This window comes from Wolffia australiana, chromosome 18, assembly GCF_029677425.1.
Source record: "Wolffia australiana isolate 7733 chromosome 18, ASM2967742v1".
NCBI lineage: Eukaryota > Viridiplantae > Streptophyta > Magnoliopsida > Alismatales > Araceae > Wolffia > Wolffia australiana.
In genome coordinates, this window is record NC_135852.1 from 7,741,706 (window position 1) to 7,757,605 (window position 15,900).

The 15,900-nt window shown below is 38.1% G+C and overlaps 1 protein-coding gene across 1 annotated transcript; it reads left to right on the plus strand.

The window, feature by feature from the left end:
* The first annotated feature begins 11,860 nt into the window (after nt 1-11,860).
* LOC144715127 (uncharacterized protein At2g24330-like) lies at nt 11,861-15,048 on the plus strand. The gene is made up of 7 exons (XM_078590023.1): nt 11,861-11,957; nt 12,052-12,303; nt 12,972-13,116; nt 13,217-13,326; nt 13,410-13,833; nt 14,401-14,639; nt 14,800-15,048. The coding sequence occupies exons 2-6, from the start codon at nt 12,055-12,057 to the stop codon at nt 14,637-14,639; spliced, it is 1,167 nt and encodes a 388-aa protein (XP_078446149.1). The 5' UTR covers nt 11,861-11,957; nt 12,052-12,054; the 3' UTR covers nt 14,800-15,048.
* Nucleotides 15,049-15,900: the final 852 nt, after the last annotated feature.

The following is a 15,900-nucleotide window of genomic DNA, read 5'->3' on the forward strand; positions in this document are numbered from 1 at the left end:
AGTTCTACAAGTGGGACGGCAATCGCACTCTGTTGTTGCAGAACGTCTGGTAGAAGATCAACGCTGTTGACAGTGTAAATACTTATTTCTTGAGATATAAACTTGCCAAGATGGTTTTGAGGGTCTCTAATCGTTGCAATGGTGTTGTTCTGCTGGTTCTCCGCAGGACTGGAAGCGGGACGAGAAGGATCACTGTCTGGAAGAGATGGAGAAGTCCTTCAAGTACTCGGGGGAGATCCGCCGACTTATTCTCTCTTGACGAGTGAGATTCCCTTCGTCGAAGTGCAGAGATTAGCATCAATTGGGCTCTGTGCATATGTGATTGGTTTCTAAATCCATGTATACTTGTGATTCTGTATGTGTGCCTCCCCTTCTCCACTCTTAAGCGAAAGAGCTACTGGAGAAAACTAATATGGGTTGCATTTTCCTCTTGGGGATAGAAGACAGAGTAAGTGAAAGACGATATAACTAACTCATGCTCAAGGCAATATATTTAATTCCGAAAAGAAGTCTGTGAAGGCAAGAACTTCGCAGAGAAAGTCTTGTTTTGTGGGACACCACAAATGAGAGTTATTTATCTCGAGGTTAATGATATGTCTTCTTTATAAGCAAGATGCTACTTAACCCTGCGTCCAGTTTCAGTTATGCCCATTCCGCAAATGAAGTGGTAATATTCTCAACACCATGAATAACCGTAGTTTCCATTTAAATGAAAAGGGAGATGGGCAATTTAATGGGATTAATGCTATAGCCTATATTACATTATTGGTCCACAAGGAAATTAAACCCATCAATCTTGTACATTCTAAATTTAATATATAACCAGAAGGGCTTTTTCATTTTGGGCACACGTAAATCGAACAGTGATATTGTCTACTAATTCAAAGAATATAAGCATCAAGTATGGATGTGTAGTATCAAAACTACATGAAGGAGGAGTCATCTATTCCACTATGGCCTAGATCATGAAATTGATGATTAATATGATGAAGATAAATACTTAACACATTTAAATTAGCTAAAAACAGTGTCATAACGTGACTAGATTCAACTGGACTCAGCGACTGAAGAATTTGAATGTAAGATATAATAAATTATAACTCAAATGCTGATTTGAAAAAGTTATTATATTTAAGTGAAAATCAGTCGATACAAACATGCACATTGTAGATGCAAGGATTCTCGAAACACAGAAACTAGTCTTACTCTCAAATACCGGCAAAAGCTAACTCTTATAAGTTCAAAAGAAACTAATAAAGGAAATGAGTAAGAAAGCAAAATTTACCCCCAAGCTAGAAGCTTGTGGACAGCATCATCTATTCCACTCTCGAAAAATCCCAACCTGTTTTTCTTCCAAATGTAATTAGTTCCCGAGTTTGAGAATATTGTTGAAATTATTGCGAGCAAAGATTAATACTACCGTTAAACTTTTAGTCACAAAGGTTAACATTTAGAAATTACAGAACTTATTTTTTTGAGAAAACATAAGATATTTCTCGCTGAATTAAAGTTCTGGATTCTGATTGAATTTCCCATATCAATATGATGATGATAAAATTATTCTTCGTAACTGATGTCCACTGCAGAGAAGAAGGATGTCCACTACGGAGAAGAAGCTGAGTAGAGATGCTACGGAGAAGGATGTCCACTGTGGAGAAGAAGTTGGGTCAGAGGTGGGCGACGACGCTCTGCGGTAGAATGAGGGATTTAGGAATTAAGATTGACGGATTTGAGATTTTGATTTTCGAATGGGGATTTAGCCTAAATCATAAATGTCTACTTTCTAGTAAGTACGTTCTGTCATCCATGTGTCCGTTATCCGTTCCATTTTCTGTAACGGACGAATGACGAAACGGAACTGATGAAGGACTTGTGACGATGACAAAACCCAGACGAATGACGAATCAGACGAACCAAAAAGCCCTGGACGGATAACTGAATGGAAGTTCGTTCAGTCCCGTTCTGTCCATCCAAGATAGTCATCTGTCCACGTCTAACAGCTCTAAGTATTGTTGAAATGACTAATCCGACCATGTCAGTCTCTAACTGGAAGGAAACAAAAAATTTGTCATTTGGTGATAGTGTATGATTCTAAGTATACACAATTGTTTAATAATAATGTAGACGATGTGACTAGCATAGGCATCGTAGTAGACTTAGACTCCAAGGGGAACAAGGATCCGTTGTTAACAACCCAGGACTCCCCATCAACTTGATGTGGTATCTGTCTCATATTTCTTTACTTTGTGTAGTGGATGAAAGAATGGGGTCAATGTAAAATTAGGATATGTGTGCTCACTCGACACCTATAAACTCTGGTAAACACTAACTTTTACATACATAAAACCCCCTTGGGTAGCATCAAGGACATGGTTGGATCAGTATACAAGTCCGATCCTTGAGTCAGCTGTACCCAGCACCATGTTTTTGCCATAAAAATCATCATGAATAAAATTTCTGTGTCATTTTATTAATATGAGCATGAATCCAAATCAATGATTCCCCAACTAGGTTTTCATTAAATGGGCTTGAAGGTTGGCCATTTTGCATTGCAGAAGAGGAATATATTTTAATTGAGAATATTTTAGCTATAACATTTATGATAGGATAATGTGGTCATCAATCCATATTATGGTAATGTCAGGTGTAAGAAGTAGGTAAATATGAGATATAAGTGGTGAAATGTTCACTCGCTTGGAGTTGTTATTTTCCTCTGGTTCCAAGTTAAGTGAAATTGCAACACATGTTTCTATGATTTTGGTGTGCAATGTTCTTATCTTTTGGTAACTTCGGTGTTTCCCAAAGTATACTAAGCAGCATATAACTTCTAATGAGAAGAAAAATCTGGACAAATACCATACATCTATGATAGAGAGCAATATTATATCACCTTAATTAATACAAGAGATGTGACTATAATAAGTCCACTCAAAGCTCCTAGAAAGTCATTCATAAGCGGAATCAAAGAGATAGATTTTTATTTTTTTCCAGAAACCCTCAGTAAGATATTGAGATGGCATTGAGTTAGTCTTGATCATTTGGTCATTATTCAACTTGGACTAATACATGCAGTATGGATAAACTTTGGGTGGCTCCCTAGGTTTCGAACCAGGTTCCTACAAAACCCTAAACAACTGGCTCATGGGTTATTTGGCTGATAAGGGTTGGCCCACCAAATCATAGAGTTACAATTCTATGAGTTACATTTTTATGGGCTTGGACTCACAATAATAGAGTGGCAACAATAAGAAGCCCAAACCAAAGTGTTACATTTGCATTTCTTACCAGGAATATTTTGTAAGAAGATAGTGTTGAGCTAGTCCTAGTCATTTGGACATCACTGAACTTGGATCAAATATATACATTATGAATAAACTTTGAGAAGATCTACCTACCATCCCTAGATTCTCAACCAAGTTCCTACCAAACCCTAAACAAAGTGGTTTCATGGGTTATTGGGGTTGGACTCCATTATTGAGCTGATAAGGGTGGTTCCACCTGATCATAGAGTTACAATTCTATGAGTTACAATTTTCATGGGTTTGGACTCACAAGCAATAAAGCTACAACTTTTTGAAGCTCAAATCAAGAAAACCTTATGTAAGTAGGGATGGGATATTCCCTGTTCGGCATCGAACAAAGCTGTTCGTCAACATACGAACAGAGAAAAATACATGTTCATATTTTTGTTCGGTTCGTTGTTCGCAAATGACACATGTTTTGGAAGACCTCTATTTTTTGTGGAAAAACTTTTTCGATTATGTGCTGTGGTTCAACCATGGAAACATGGTTTCCATTATCCATAAGCATATGAATCAATTCTCAATCGATCTATAAAACATAAATCAAATGAACCTTTTGGGAAACTTGTTAACCCCTTGACTTTCCCACTTTGAGATTGTTCTGAAGCCGTTCATGTGTCCGGCCTCTATAAGTATCCACCCAAACATGTTGGCCTTGGATCTCCACCTCTTCTTCTTCAACTCTTCTTGAAAATCTTGAAGATCTTCTCACCCTAAAGACACTCTCCTTGGTTGAGTGGAGAAAAGAATAGAGTGGAGAGAGGGGGGCTCTCAATTGTGGCTTGCCTGGTTACTTGAAATGAGTGCCTCTTCCCTTTTTACATTTTACTTAAGATTTTCTCAAAAATCCTGCAAAGTAAAATATATCTACCAATGCCCTATGATCTTATGTGTGTGACCCTCTAGGCCAATGTATCATTCTAGTTAATAACTTGAGTGGCCCAATAAAAATTATTGACCAACCTCATTAATACCCTAATACTGATGTGTAACGGCGATCATTAGAGAACTCCTTCTCCAATATCCTCACTACCCTGGCCAAGAATTTCGTGCATCATCTTCCTTGAGTCAATATCATCTTATACCAAGGGCAGATGATCCCATATTGATCACTCAATCATCTCCGTGAGCTTCTTACTACATTCGAGTTATAACTTGTTTGAATCTCATGATCAGAGGCTTGTAAGTCATAGTCAAAATGTAGTCGTCCATCCACGAGATGTCCTTGGTAGCTCAAGTCAATGGATCACTTATACCACCGTGACATGAATCAACCTGATTGATATTTAGGTATAATACTATTCAGGGATTTGTATGAGTCAATTCAATGAAACCTTTCTCCAAAAAGCACCCACTATCTATCCTTAGTGTCGCCACACTAATAGCCACAAGATCAGATACGTTTATTGTATAAGTAGGATCAGTTAGTTTTATTCTATTCGGATAATTCAATGTTCATCTCCACTATCCATCGAATAGGAATATTTAAAATACATGTTTAAACACTAGTGAGCACTATATTATGATATCATCATAATTCACTTTGTCATTGCACCTATTCATGGTCTTCATTGTAAACATCACAATGGAATAATAATGAAGGTAATATTTTATTCAATGCACTTAAATAAACATGGTGGTGTGATTTGGCTTGGCGGCCACATAATAACTATCAAAAATGGCAAATCTGACTTAGGGTTTATTTCTTGCCAATAATCATTATATGTTAAATAATTTTTAGATACTGTTTTGAAATTAAATTGTCACTCTAAAATTGATGGTATAACTGATTAATATAATTAATTGTAGGATAAATAATGAGGTAGACTTGACTTCTACTATCTTTTTCAGGGAAATATTATTTAGATACAACATCTAGGGGTAGAAGAAATGCTCTTTTGTGAAAGATTTTATTTATAATTAATGGTCTAAATAAGTAGTAGAATAATTATTACTGAAATAATCATTAGATAGTTTTGTTATCTTTCCTAAAAATAATCATTAGGTGTAAAGATAGTATGTACATTGTGTTTAGACATATATTTAATTGTAAAGAAATAAAAGCGTTATTCTATATTTCATGATTTAAACTTTTTACTCTATGAAACATGTATTCGCAGGGTAATTTTTTAAGGACGGTTTTAGCCCAAAAGTAAAAAGATTGTTCTGTACACATTACATAGTCAATGGAGTTTCACAAAAATAAAAAAAACTAGGTTGAAGTTACAAAGTAGATTGCTCGATGAGCCATTTGTTCCCACCCCTATGGGTTAATTGGACAAGTTCTAGAGAGGCGAAGCCGTTGATATTATGTTGGAATGAGGCAACCATTGCCAGAGGGAAGTTGTAATGATCCCAAAATATGCTATCACTCCACTAGGTGGAGTCTATTTCTCTTCCATGCCTTGTGAGGATGTGGGGCGCAATCATGAAGTCTGGTTGAGAGAGGGAAAGGAGCTCTGTAAGGATGCGCTTATTACTTACCCCAATTAGTACAATTTGCTTGCTGGAGAATGGCCGTCCATCACCTATGGCGGCATCGTTCATGGCTTCGATGCATTAATTATGTTCATTGTCAGATTTGAACTCTGAGTGGACAATGATGACAAAATAGTCCTAGGGTTGCTTTGCTAGTCTCCGTCAAAGAAATCATACACTCCGGCTTGGTATGCGTCTAGGTTGAGCTCATGCTTCCTCCTCTGTTCCAATGATGCCATCAACATTGGGCAAGCCTTGAAAACTAGTTGTAGCATAATCCATGGTAGCTGCTTTTTCATAATTCACATTACATGTATGAAAGAAATAATGTTCCAAGTAATTGAAAAAATGTTCCAAATGAAATTTTATATTTTAAAAAGAAGACATCCAAATGTCATGTATACCTGGAGATTTCATCCAACCATCCTTCTTGTAGAGTTTCTTTATTAGAGTCCTCTTTCACCAATTCGACCACTTCAATCCCAGGCAATGACTCAATGATGTTACTTTCTGGATATTTTTGCATTAACCAACATTTTAATGTCATCAATATGGATATGTTCTCAGCCTAAAGCCTTGGACGTTTGTATGCACAAGCAGGAAGAAAGTACTGCGTCAATAGAGAAAGCTTAGGGAATATCTTGCATCCTTTGGCTTGTCACCATAATAGAGCATCATTAGACACATGGGGAATTTGTAGGTAGCTCTGTAAGTCCTCTTCCGCTGATGGGGTGACACAATCTTGATGTAGAAACACTTATGCAAGCCTCGACTTGATGGACGACGTGTAGCTCTCATCCATCCTAGCATCCCCGTCATCACCCATGCATTGGTGTTGACTCCCTTATTCGCCTCCTATGTCATGGACATCCCTCAAGTTTGGAACTTCCTCCTCATTGACATCATTCAAAAGTCCTCAAACATATGCCACCAAGTTGTTACAATCCTCAGGTGCGATGGAGTCTAATTTAATTTGTGGATCTACAAATGACGCAACTAAAATGTAGTATTTCCCCAAATGTGAGCCTCGTGCTTAGAAAGTTTTGCTCTCAGGGCTCTTCATATAATTTGGATGGCAGCTCACTGGTCCCCTGTGAGGACAACACTATTCAGAAAAAGGCATCCTTAATCGATGGTATCAATATGTTTGAGTAGGTGTTCATCAAGCACTTAGAGCCATGATAAAACTGATGCTTCACAAAATGCCTTTAAAATTCAAACAAAATGTGCCACCAATTGCCGCTCATGTTCTTCAATCACAATTTTTCTTTCCACCGTGCTGTCTAGCTCAAAAACAGTCATATTGTACAATAATTTTCTCTTCTCATATGCTACATGTAACATTTCATGTGTGTAGTTCCATCTAGTCTTCATATCCAACACCTATTTTATGCTATTAGACATTTTTAGTTGTGTACAACATTGGACATAGCTCCTTTGTCTATCATTTGATGCATGAATTGCCGCAACAGTTTGACGCACTCTTGTCACCAAGTACCCAAAGAGGTAGATTGCCTGAACCATTATGTTTGAGCTTCCTCGGACTCTCCATCCACTAGACCTCTTGCCCCGTTGGGGGTAAGTGGCAATGGAATTCTTAATGCCTTCAGTCCATCCTACACTACAAGATTGATGACATGTGCAATATAAGGCATGTGGAGAGTTCAATCAAAGTTGGGGTTCACTTTTCTTACTGCACTTGTCAATGATGTAATCATCAATCTATTGTTACTTGTGTTGTTTGTCGTAATAGCGATTAGTTTCTTCCCTAGTCCAAAGTCGGCCAACACCTCAATAAGCCATTGCGCAAGATAACTCCCCCTATGTGGTCCATCAATTTTTTTTACTGCCAAGACACGTTCTTCAAGTTCCTATTTCTCTATGACCACATGCACAGTTATTCCCAACAAGGGAATCATATTTTCACTTGTCCATACATCAACTATTAGGCCAACACTTCTAACATTGGATAGTGAGTCTATCAACTTTTGCTTCTCATGAGCAAAAAAGACCTTTGTGTATTCATGAATGGTCTTCGAGCATGGTATTCTCATCTTATGTTGTGCACAATAAAGTAATACCTCTTTGAAACTTTTGTCGTCAATGATGGTCCACGCTTGGTCAATGAGACATATAAATCTGGTACGCATCTCCTTAGTTCTTTCAAATGTGATACCGAGTAAGAAGGTAGTCATCCCTACTAGTGAAGCCAACATTTCAACAATAGATCGTTGACTTGTTTGGCTTGTAGATTCCTAAAGCGATGATTCTCCCCATTGACCAAATGGTCAACCAACACATATTTTCAACTACATGTGTAAGTTATGTAGTTTGAACCATGTGAAGTCATTTATCTTCATAAGCATAAATCCTGATATCAATAACATACCTTCTATAATGGCAAATTGATTTACTAAAGGTTGGCTCTCCATAATCCATTTTCAACATTCATCAAAAGGCATATTTAGATATTTTCACTAAAATGGCTTAGCCTTAATCTTCAACAGCCTTAAAGCCCATTCCAACTATTGGTGCTACTCATCTAGTAGGCAACCATTCCTGTTTCACCAACTTCTACTCAAGCATTTATTCCAACTTTGGACTTTTATGTCCACATCACCAGCCCCCCAATTACATTTGTGTGGGAAAACGTAAAAAAATGAATGAGATAATGACATTTTTTGTTGGATTCTAGAGTCTTAAATATGGATGAACAAATCACAAGGGTCTGTAGTGAAGACTTAAACTAATCATAACAGCATTGATAAAACATGAAACAAAGAACCTGTGCACGGATCTCATTTGTGATTCCTTTGATCCTTTAACGAGTCATGTGGAGCTGCTCATGTGTGCAGCCTCTAGAAGTATCTATACTCGCCATGTTAGATCTCCTCCTTCTTGTTGGCGAGCCCCGTTCACACTCCGTTGTCACCGTTACGCCCTCCCGATTGCATCGAGAGTGGAGAGGAGATGTGGGGAGAAGGGCGAAGAAGGGAAAAGGCCCCTGAACAATTCTGGCTTGGGTGAATTTTGTTCAGGGCCTTCCCCTATTAATACTAAGTGGGTATTTTTCATAAAAAACCCAAAACTTAAGTATATCTTCTGATGTCCAAGAGACCATTGACGCGTGACCCTCTAGGCCCATGTATCAGCCTAGTTAAAGACTCGAGCAGCCCAATAACATTTATTGGACTTCCAAATTAATTAACTATAGCAACATATAGTTTAATTAAAGTAGGATTGATTTAACCCAATAGATAGGTTGAGTCTCTAACACGTGGGGTGCCAAGCTACACCTCGTGCTCTAGAAGATACAAAGGAGTGTGTATCAACTCACTCAAGGAACCTGTTCACCATCGGTTACCAAGTACGTATAGTTCCTCAACCACTTGATGCTCGTAGGATGACTTAGGGTATGGTCAACTGTCAAACCCTAATCGATCATGAGAGTTAGTACTAATGATTCAGAAATCATTGGAGAACTCTTCTCTTGATATTTCATTGCCTTGGCCAGGACTTCATCACATCATCTTCCTTGAGTTGTCACCTCTTATACCAAGGGTGGACGATCCCATCTTGACCACTCAATCATGTTTGTGAACTTCTTGATGCACTCGAACTAATACTATTTAGAATCCCATGATTAGGGACACATAGGTCATAGTTCAAAGTACAACTATCCATCTACAATAAGTCTTTGGTGTCTCAAGTCTGAGGACCACTAACACAACCTTGACATAAATCAACCTGATTGAAAATTTGGTATAGTACCATTTAGAAATTTATACGGATCAATTTAGTGAACTCTTTTCACTAAAGAGCACCCACTATTTGTCTTTGGTGTCTCCACACTAATGGCTACAAGAACAACCATAGTAATCATATGAGTGAGGCTAGATAATGATATTCTATTTGGATACTTTGATGTCCTTCTCGAGTATTCTTCAAATAGAAATGTTTAGAACACATGCTTAAAGACTAGTGGTCTCCGTATTACGATCTCACCATAATTCACTAAGTCGGATCATATATTCATGGACTTCATTATATGCATCACACGTGCATTATAATGAATATATTATACTAATAAATATGTAATGATATATGGAATGTTGATGAGCTTTCAGGCCACATATATTTCCATCAATTTTGATCTTTCTGCCGACTCTGATATGAGAACATTTAATGACAATAGATCAAGGAAATTTATGATTACGAGAGAGCCCTTCCACTTCACTTTCACATTCTAACTTCGATCAATGATGGAAGCTCAGAAAATTTCAGGAATTCCAAGATAATATTTCTATAAATAGAGGGTCTATTTTAAGATCTTATGGTATGCCAAGATAGCAGAGATACCCTAAAAATTCAACCCAAAACTCCTGGATTTTCATATCTCACGATTTTTATTTTAACCACTCTCAACCATTTGTTTTCTTTTCATCTTCATACATCATTGTGTCAGATCGTTAGCACGCAACACGAGTATCAATACCGTGAGTATTCCATATATTTGCATTAAAAGGACTCTATATGTGTGTTATAAAGCCTAAAATAAAGTTAGGATATATGTTTTAAGAATGTTTGACATTATATATATTCATTAAATAAGCTTCTAAGTAATGTGTATATATAATTAGCATTGTATGACATCAAGTTCCTAAAAAAATATTTTTATTAGAAATATATATATAATCAGATTTTTTGACATATTTCTAAGATTTTATGATTGAAACATATTTTTGAAATTATTTAATGGGTTTAAGACTTTTGTTGGGTTTCCAAAATTTCCTTGCCACTGAAAATTTACCAAATGAATCAAGGAGAGAGAAAATAAGAGTAATAAGAATTATTCAACTTCAAATTGGAATATCTGATAATCTAGAGTGAGTTTTGTGCTGAAATTTTGAGCATATCACTCTCTCTTCTCTCTCTCCTTTATCCCTCCATCCAGTTGAATCTCTAAAAAAGATAATGACTCTACTTCTTTAGATGCCTTAGAAAGCCTTTCCAAGAAGTCTCGAGTAAGAACAATGCAACTAGTTATATGTATGTATCACTTCTCATTATCTAATCCCATATGTCATAGATGGATACATTGATAGATAGCAACATAGATAGAAGCAACTTTCATTATGCTACTAAAATAACACAGACATAAATGTTGCTTCATCTCAACATTTAGATTCATTACAGGTGACCAATAGATAATTATGAGTATCATTTAGAATATGCATTATTGATAACTATGACACACACATAGGGAAAAGAACATAATTCATACTATGCCTTATAATGAAAACAATATCAGTAATCAAGTACCCTTTTGTAGTTAGCCAGAGGGGATGCCTTGCCAAATGATGGGAATGAGGAGGAAGAGCTGAAGAGAGGTGCTTGTCAGGGGCAGGAATGAGAGGAAGGGATGTGGGCTTGCCAAAGAGGGGAAGGAGGGGAGAAATGGGGGACAAGGAAGGGCCTTGGCGGAAATGGGATCGGAGAGGGGGGGAGAAGTGCAGGGAACGAGGATGAGACGGGGCAACAGGGGAACAAGGGGGAACGGGATCAACGGGGGAACACCGGGGGAGAGGGAGAATGACAAGGAACAAAGACGGCGAGGAGGTACCAACTGGAATGAGGGGGGGGAGAAGGGGGAACAAGGAGGGAGAATGTGTCTCGGGAATGCCACCTGTTCGCGAATGGTTCGTCTGTTCACAAACCGTTCATGAACAGGTTCGTGTCGTATTTTCCCTGTTTGTGTTCATGTTCGTTCATGTTCCTTCGCATGTTCACGAACACACAAAACTTTTTTTCCCATCCCTATATGTAAGATATTGAGATAGTGCTGAACTAGTCATTATCATCTGATCATTGCTGAACTTGAGTATATATATATATATATCATGAATGAACTTTGAATAGATCTACCCACCATCCTTAGATTCTAAACCAAGTTCCTACCAAACCCTAAACAAAGTGGGCTCATTAGGTTATTGGGCTTGGACTCCCTTATTGGGCTGAAAAGGGTTGGCCCACCTAATTGGGGGGCTCTTTTATAAAACGGCTTGAATAGAAAAGAAGAATAAAGGGGTTAGTTTTTAGCTGTAAAGACGGTGGCGGCTTCTTCTCCTCGGCGATCGCGACCTGCAATTGAGAGAAGATCCGCGACCCTTCACAAAAGTATGAATTTTCTGTAATGGGTGATCTTTAATTCTTGTTTTGTTTGTTGGTGGTGTGAGCGATCTTATAGGTTTTGGTTGATTTTGCCGATCAGGAGATGCCGGAGGATGATGGGGACGCTGCGGGGGCCTCCGTCGGCAGTACGTCTTCGGGATCAACGGTTCGGAAGAAGGGATTCCTTTCCAGGATTTGGAACGCGATTTTTAGAGGAAGAGGCGACGATTTTGAGAAAAAATTGGAGTATCTTTCTAAAGAAGAGGCTTCTGTTCATTCACGGATGAAGAAGAGAGCTCACAAATGGCGGACGACTGCTAGGAACATTGTGCTCTTTACTGTGACATTAGAGGTATGTCTTATTTCTACGGTTTTTTTTTGCCTTTTGGGTGGAATTCAAATCAAGTGCGTTGATGCTTGTGGAGAAATAACTGGCAGACTTTTGTATAACAACGTATTATTTTGGTTATTGACGAAGTTTAATTTTTGAGTGTTTATTTTTTTCGAAATTGGTGAGGGGGTTAATTTTTTGGCGTTATGATAAAACTCTGATCCTTGCCATTATCTACAATAAACACAATATTTTGTTGGGAGCTTGGCAATTCATTGATTTCAATAAAAAAAATATAAGGACACGTCACCTATATTCCAAGGGAAAAGTTGAAGCTGCTTTTACTTCAAAGTTACATCCGGGGTAAAAGAATTGATTCTTGTGTTACATTGTGCTGAACTAAGAGCTTTTTGATTACGTCTCACTTAATTCCTTACTCCCATCTTTATGCATGAATTTTCTCATCATTCGGGAACGAAAATACTCTTCTGTAAATTTCTTTTGAAATCATGGTATCTTTATTTAATTATGGGTGGCCGTAGGATTGATTGACTGAGAATTGAATGTACTTGTACTACTCTTCACCAAATTACTAAAATATATCATTCACGATGTTGGAGAAAGCGTAGATAGACTTTTGAATCAAAACTCCTGTTTTTCATATATCTAATTTTTCTCCATTCCGCCAGGTAGTGGCAATTGCGTACGCCTTTATCGCCACAAGGACACCAGATTTAAGTTGGCAGAGGAGAGCAAGGCATGTCTTTCCTATGTTTGCCTTACCAGCTTTATCTTTTGGTTTCTACTATGTTCTTGGGAGTCTCACAAGGCTGCGTAAGTGTATTAAACTCATCATGAATTTATTATTTTTAATGTTCTATTAATTTCTTTACATATGGTTGTGTTCACTGATGTCTTTTTGCACGAAAGGTAGTTGACCAAAAAGACCAGAAGACACTTGAGAGGCTGAGGACAGAGAGGCAAGCGAAGATAGATGAACTCAAAGAGAGAACCAACTTCTATGCTACACAGCAGCTGATTCAGGCTAGTGCTCTTCAAATATATCTTCTTAGATCATATCTCTTTTTACAACCTGCTTCATACACCCCAACTGATTCCATTTTCAGAGATATGACCTCGATCCAGCGGCCAAAGCTGCGGCAGCTACCGTCTTGGCGTCAAAACTGGGAGCAGAGACCGGGCTGAAGGTCTACGTTGGAGACAATTCCCAGGTTGGCCCTGCTCCAAACCAGCAGACTGACCACGGAGTATCTCAGTCAGATGGGCTGAGGAACAGGAAGCATCCTCATAGAAATATCCAACGCACAGGGAGCAGTGCCATGTCTTCAGAAATCACACACAATGACCCATCTTTTCTAGAACCTGATACCGAGACGATCACTCGGACTCAGTCCCAGGTTTTCGTTGAGCATCATCCAAGTTCTGGTGCTTCCAATGGAGGATGGGTTCCTTGGTTTGCTGCATTGCTGGTGGGCGAACACCCATCACAGTGCTATGCTCTTATATGCGGGAACTGTATGATGCATAATGGTAAGTCATTGACTTCCCCTTGTATGAATGTCTACATGTAGGGTTTGCAGATGGGGAGAGAAGCTCTATGTATCCTGTCCCACGCCATCTGGCAGGAGACGGTACACACATCATGTCTCGAGATGCAGGTCATAAAGGACCCATTTGAACAGTGAAGGACATGATGGATTTTGGTCAGATGCCGGGGAGGGGGCGTGCTTCAAGTGCCTCCTGTCAAGGGACGTGTCCCTGGATACATCCTAAGTCCTGTTCCAGGACAGTGGACGTGTATCAGGATGTGCCTTGTCCCTTCTGTCTTAGTTTCCCCCATCACAGACACAAGGAACTGGATCTATTTGCCTGAGGTCTAGGGTTGGCGGGTAATGATGAAAGTGGCATTGTCCTTAATTTTTTTTCTCAGGAAAAATGTCAGAGGATGAAGGGACAATGACAATTTCGTCATCGAGATTATTATACGGATGACTGTATCAATGATGATTTGTCATTTTTCCTTGTCATCCTCATGGGACGAGTGGAACCCAGCTGAGGTCAACAGAGTTTTGAAGATATCCTTTTTCTTTTGGTCAGGGCTTGTTAGGAAGGAAGATTTTTCCCAGATAAGGTACTTCTGCCCCCACTGCAAAGCTTTCAATGGGCCCAAGCAGGAGGATGAGAGTGTTCCTGGCCTCAGCTCTGGAGTTATGCCTCCTCTCATGTCAGCAAATGATGGAAATAGTGCTTCAGAGGCCGAAGCTGAAGGCGCTTCAGAGGCAGCGAGAGAGAAGCCTGATCAGATTTCTGGTGGTGCCTTGCAATCCCAGGAATAAGTAAGACAATTTGATTGACTGGAGTGCAAAACATTCTGTTCTTTCTAATCCCTCTCCACTTCCCTCTATTCTATCTCGTGTCTGTCTACATTGTCTAATTCCTGATTTATCCTTCTTTTTGGTCCATTATCACTTTCTGAGTTCATGCTTCAACTTGCAGAGATGAACCTCAACTCCAAATAGATGGGTTTACCTCGTCACCTCAAGACCATGGATTTGATCATTTTGAGAAATGATTTCATGCGGTCTGCATTCTTCAAGTACCATTGCAAAAGCTATCTTATGTACTGAAAAGAATGGTCATCCTCAAAGACCATTCAAGCTACGAGCCCAAAGAAATGAGTTTGAAATATCACTGAAATGTGAAAGACATACATAATTTGGAATAGAAACCCAAGTTTTTTCTCCATACAGGAAAAGTATTTCTATGTTCTTTTCATCCCCTGTTGAGGACTATGGTAAAAAGGAAAGTAAAAATATCAGGGGGTTTGAGGGATAGCATCCTCTTTCAGATTTAATAAAACATCCATAGAGAACATTTATGCTTCTGAAGGATTAAGTTCCTGCCATTTTGGTCATTACCTGACAGAAGCTTTCTGAAGTTTCAATCTTCCCTTTTCTTTACTTGGTTTTGGATAGTTAATTGTGGTAAGAAGGAAATGAAAACAAGTCCTTGGCCAACTGCTGGAAAAATTAGACATGAACTCAAAAAGGGCAACATAGTCAATTCATACAAGTCTTTTCTATATGTTACTCCTGCTGGAAAAATTAGACATGAACAGGAAAAAGGCAACATAGTCAATTCATACAAGTCTTTTCTATATATCACTGAAGTCAATCATTTCAAGATCAATTTGTTCTCTGCTATGACATATTTTATAAATAATATTTGCGAGTACTTATTTTATTTGTGAATTTAACTGAAATTTGAGATCATATGTGGCATTCATAGAAGAAGAGATTTGAATTATGTTCTAGATTATCCAGATCGATTATAAATGCTTCACTCTTTTTTTTTTCAGTATGTAATGACATGAATGTGTAAAAGATATGGCTCCCAAATTATGAAAGAAATTAGCAGAAGTCAGAGGCAAATAAGAAACTACTAAATTATTCAAATAAAAGTGTTTGTTCATCCATCTATTTCTTTCATGATTTTTCATATTCCTCAAACCTATGTAATATTTGCTTTATTTTTCAATATCTTATGTAATGTTACGAATTTAAATAAGTAAAAATAAAATATTTAAATAACATTTTG

Coding starts and splice junctions, on each gene's coding strand:
- LOC144715127 (XM_078590023.1), top strand. CDS start 12,055: ATGCCGGAGGATGATGGGGACGCTGCGGGGGCCTCCGTCGGCAGTACG. Junction 13,327..13,409: donor CTACACAGCAGCTGATTCAG/GCTAGTGCTCTT, acceptor TTCCATTTTCAG/AGATATGACCTCGATCCAGC. Junction 13,834..14,400: donor GAACTGTATGATGCATAATG/GTAAGTCATTGA, acceptor TCTTTTGGTCAG/GGCTTGTTAGGAAGGAAGAT.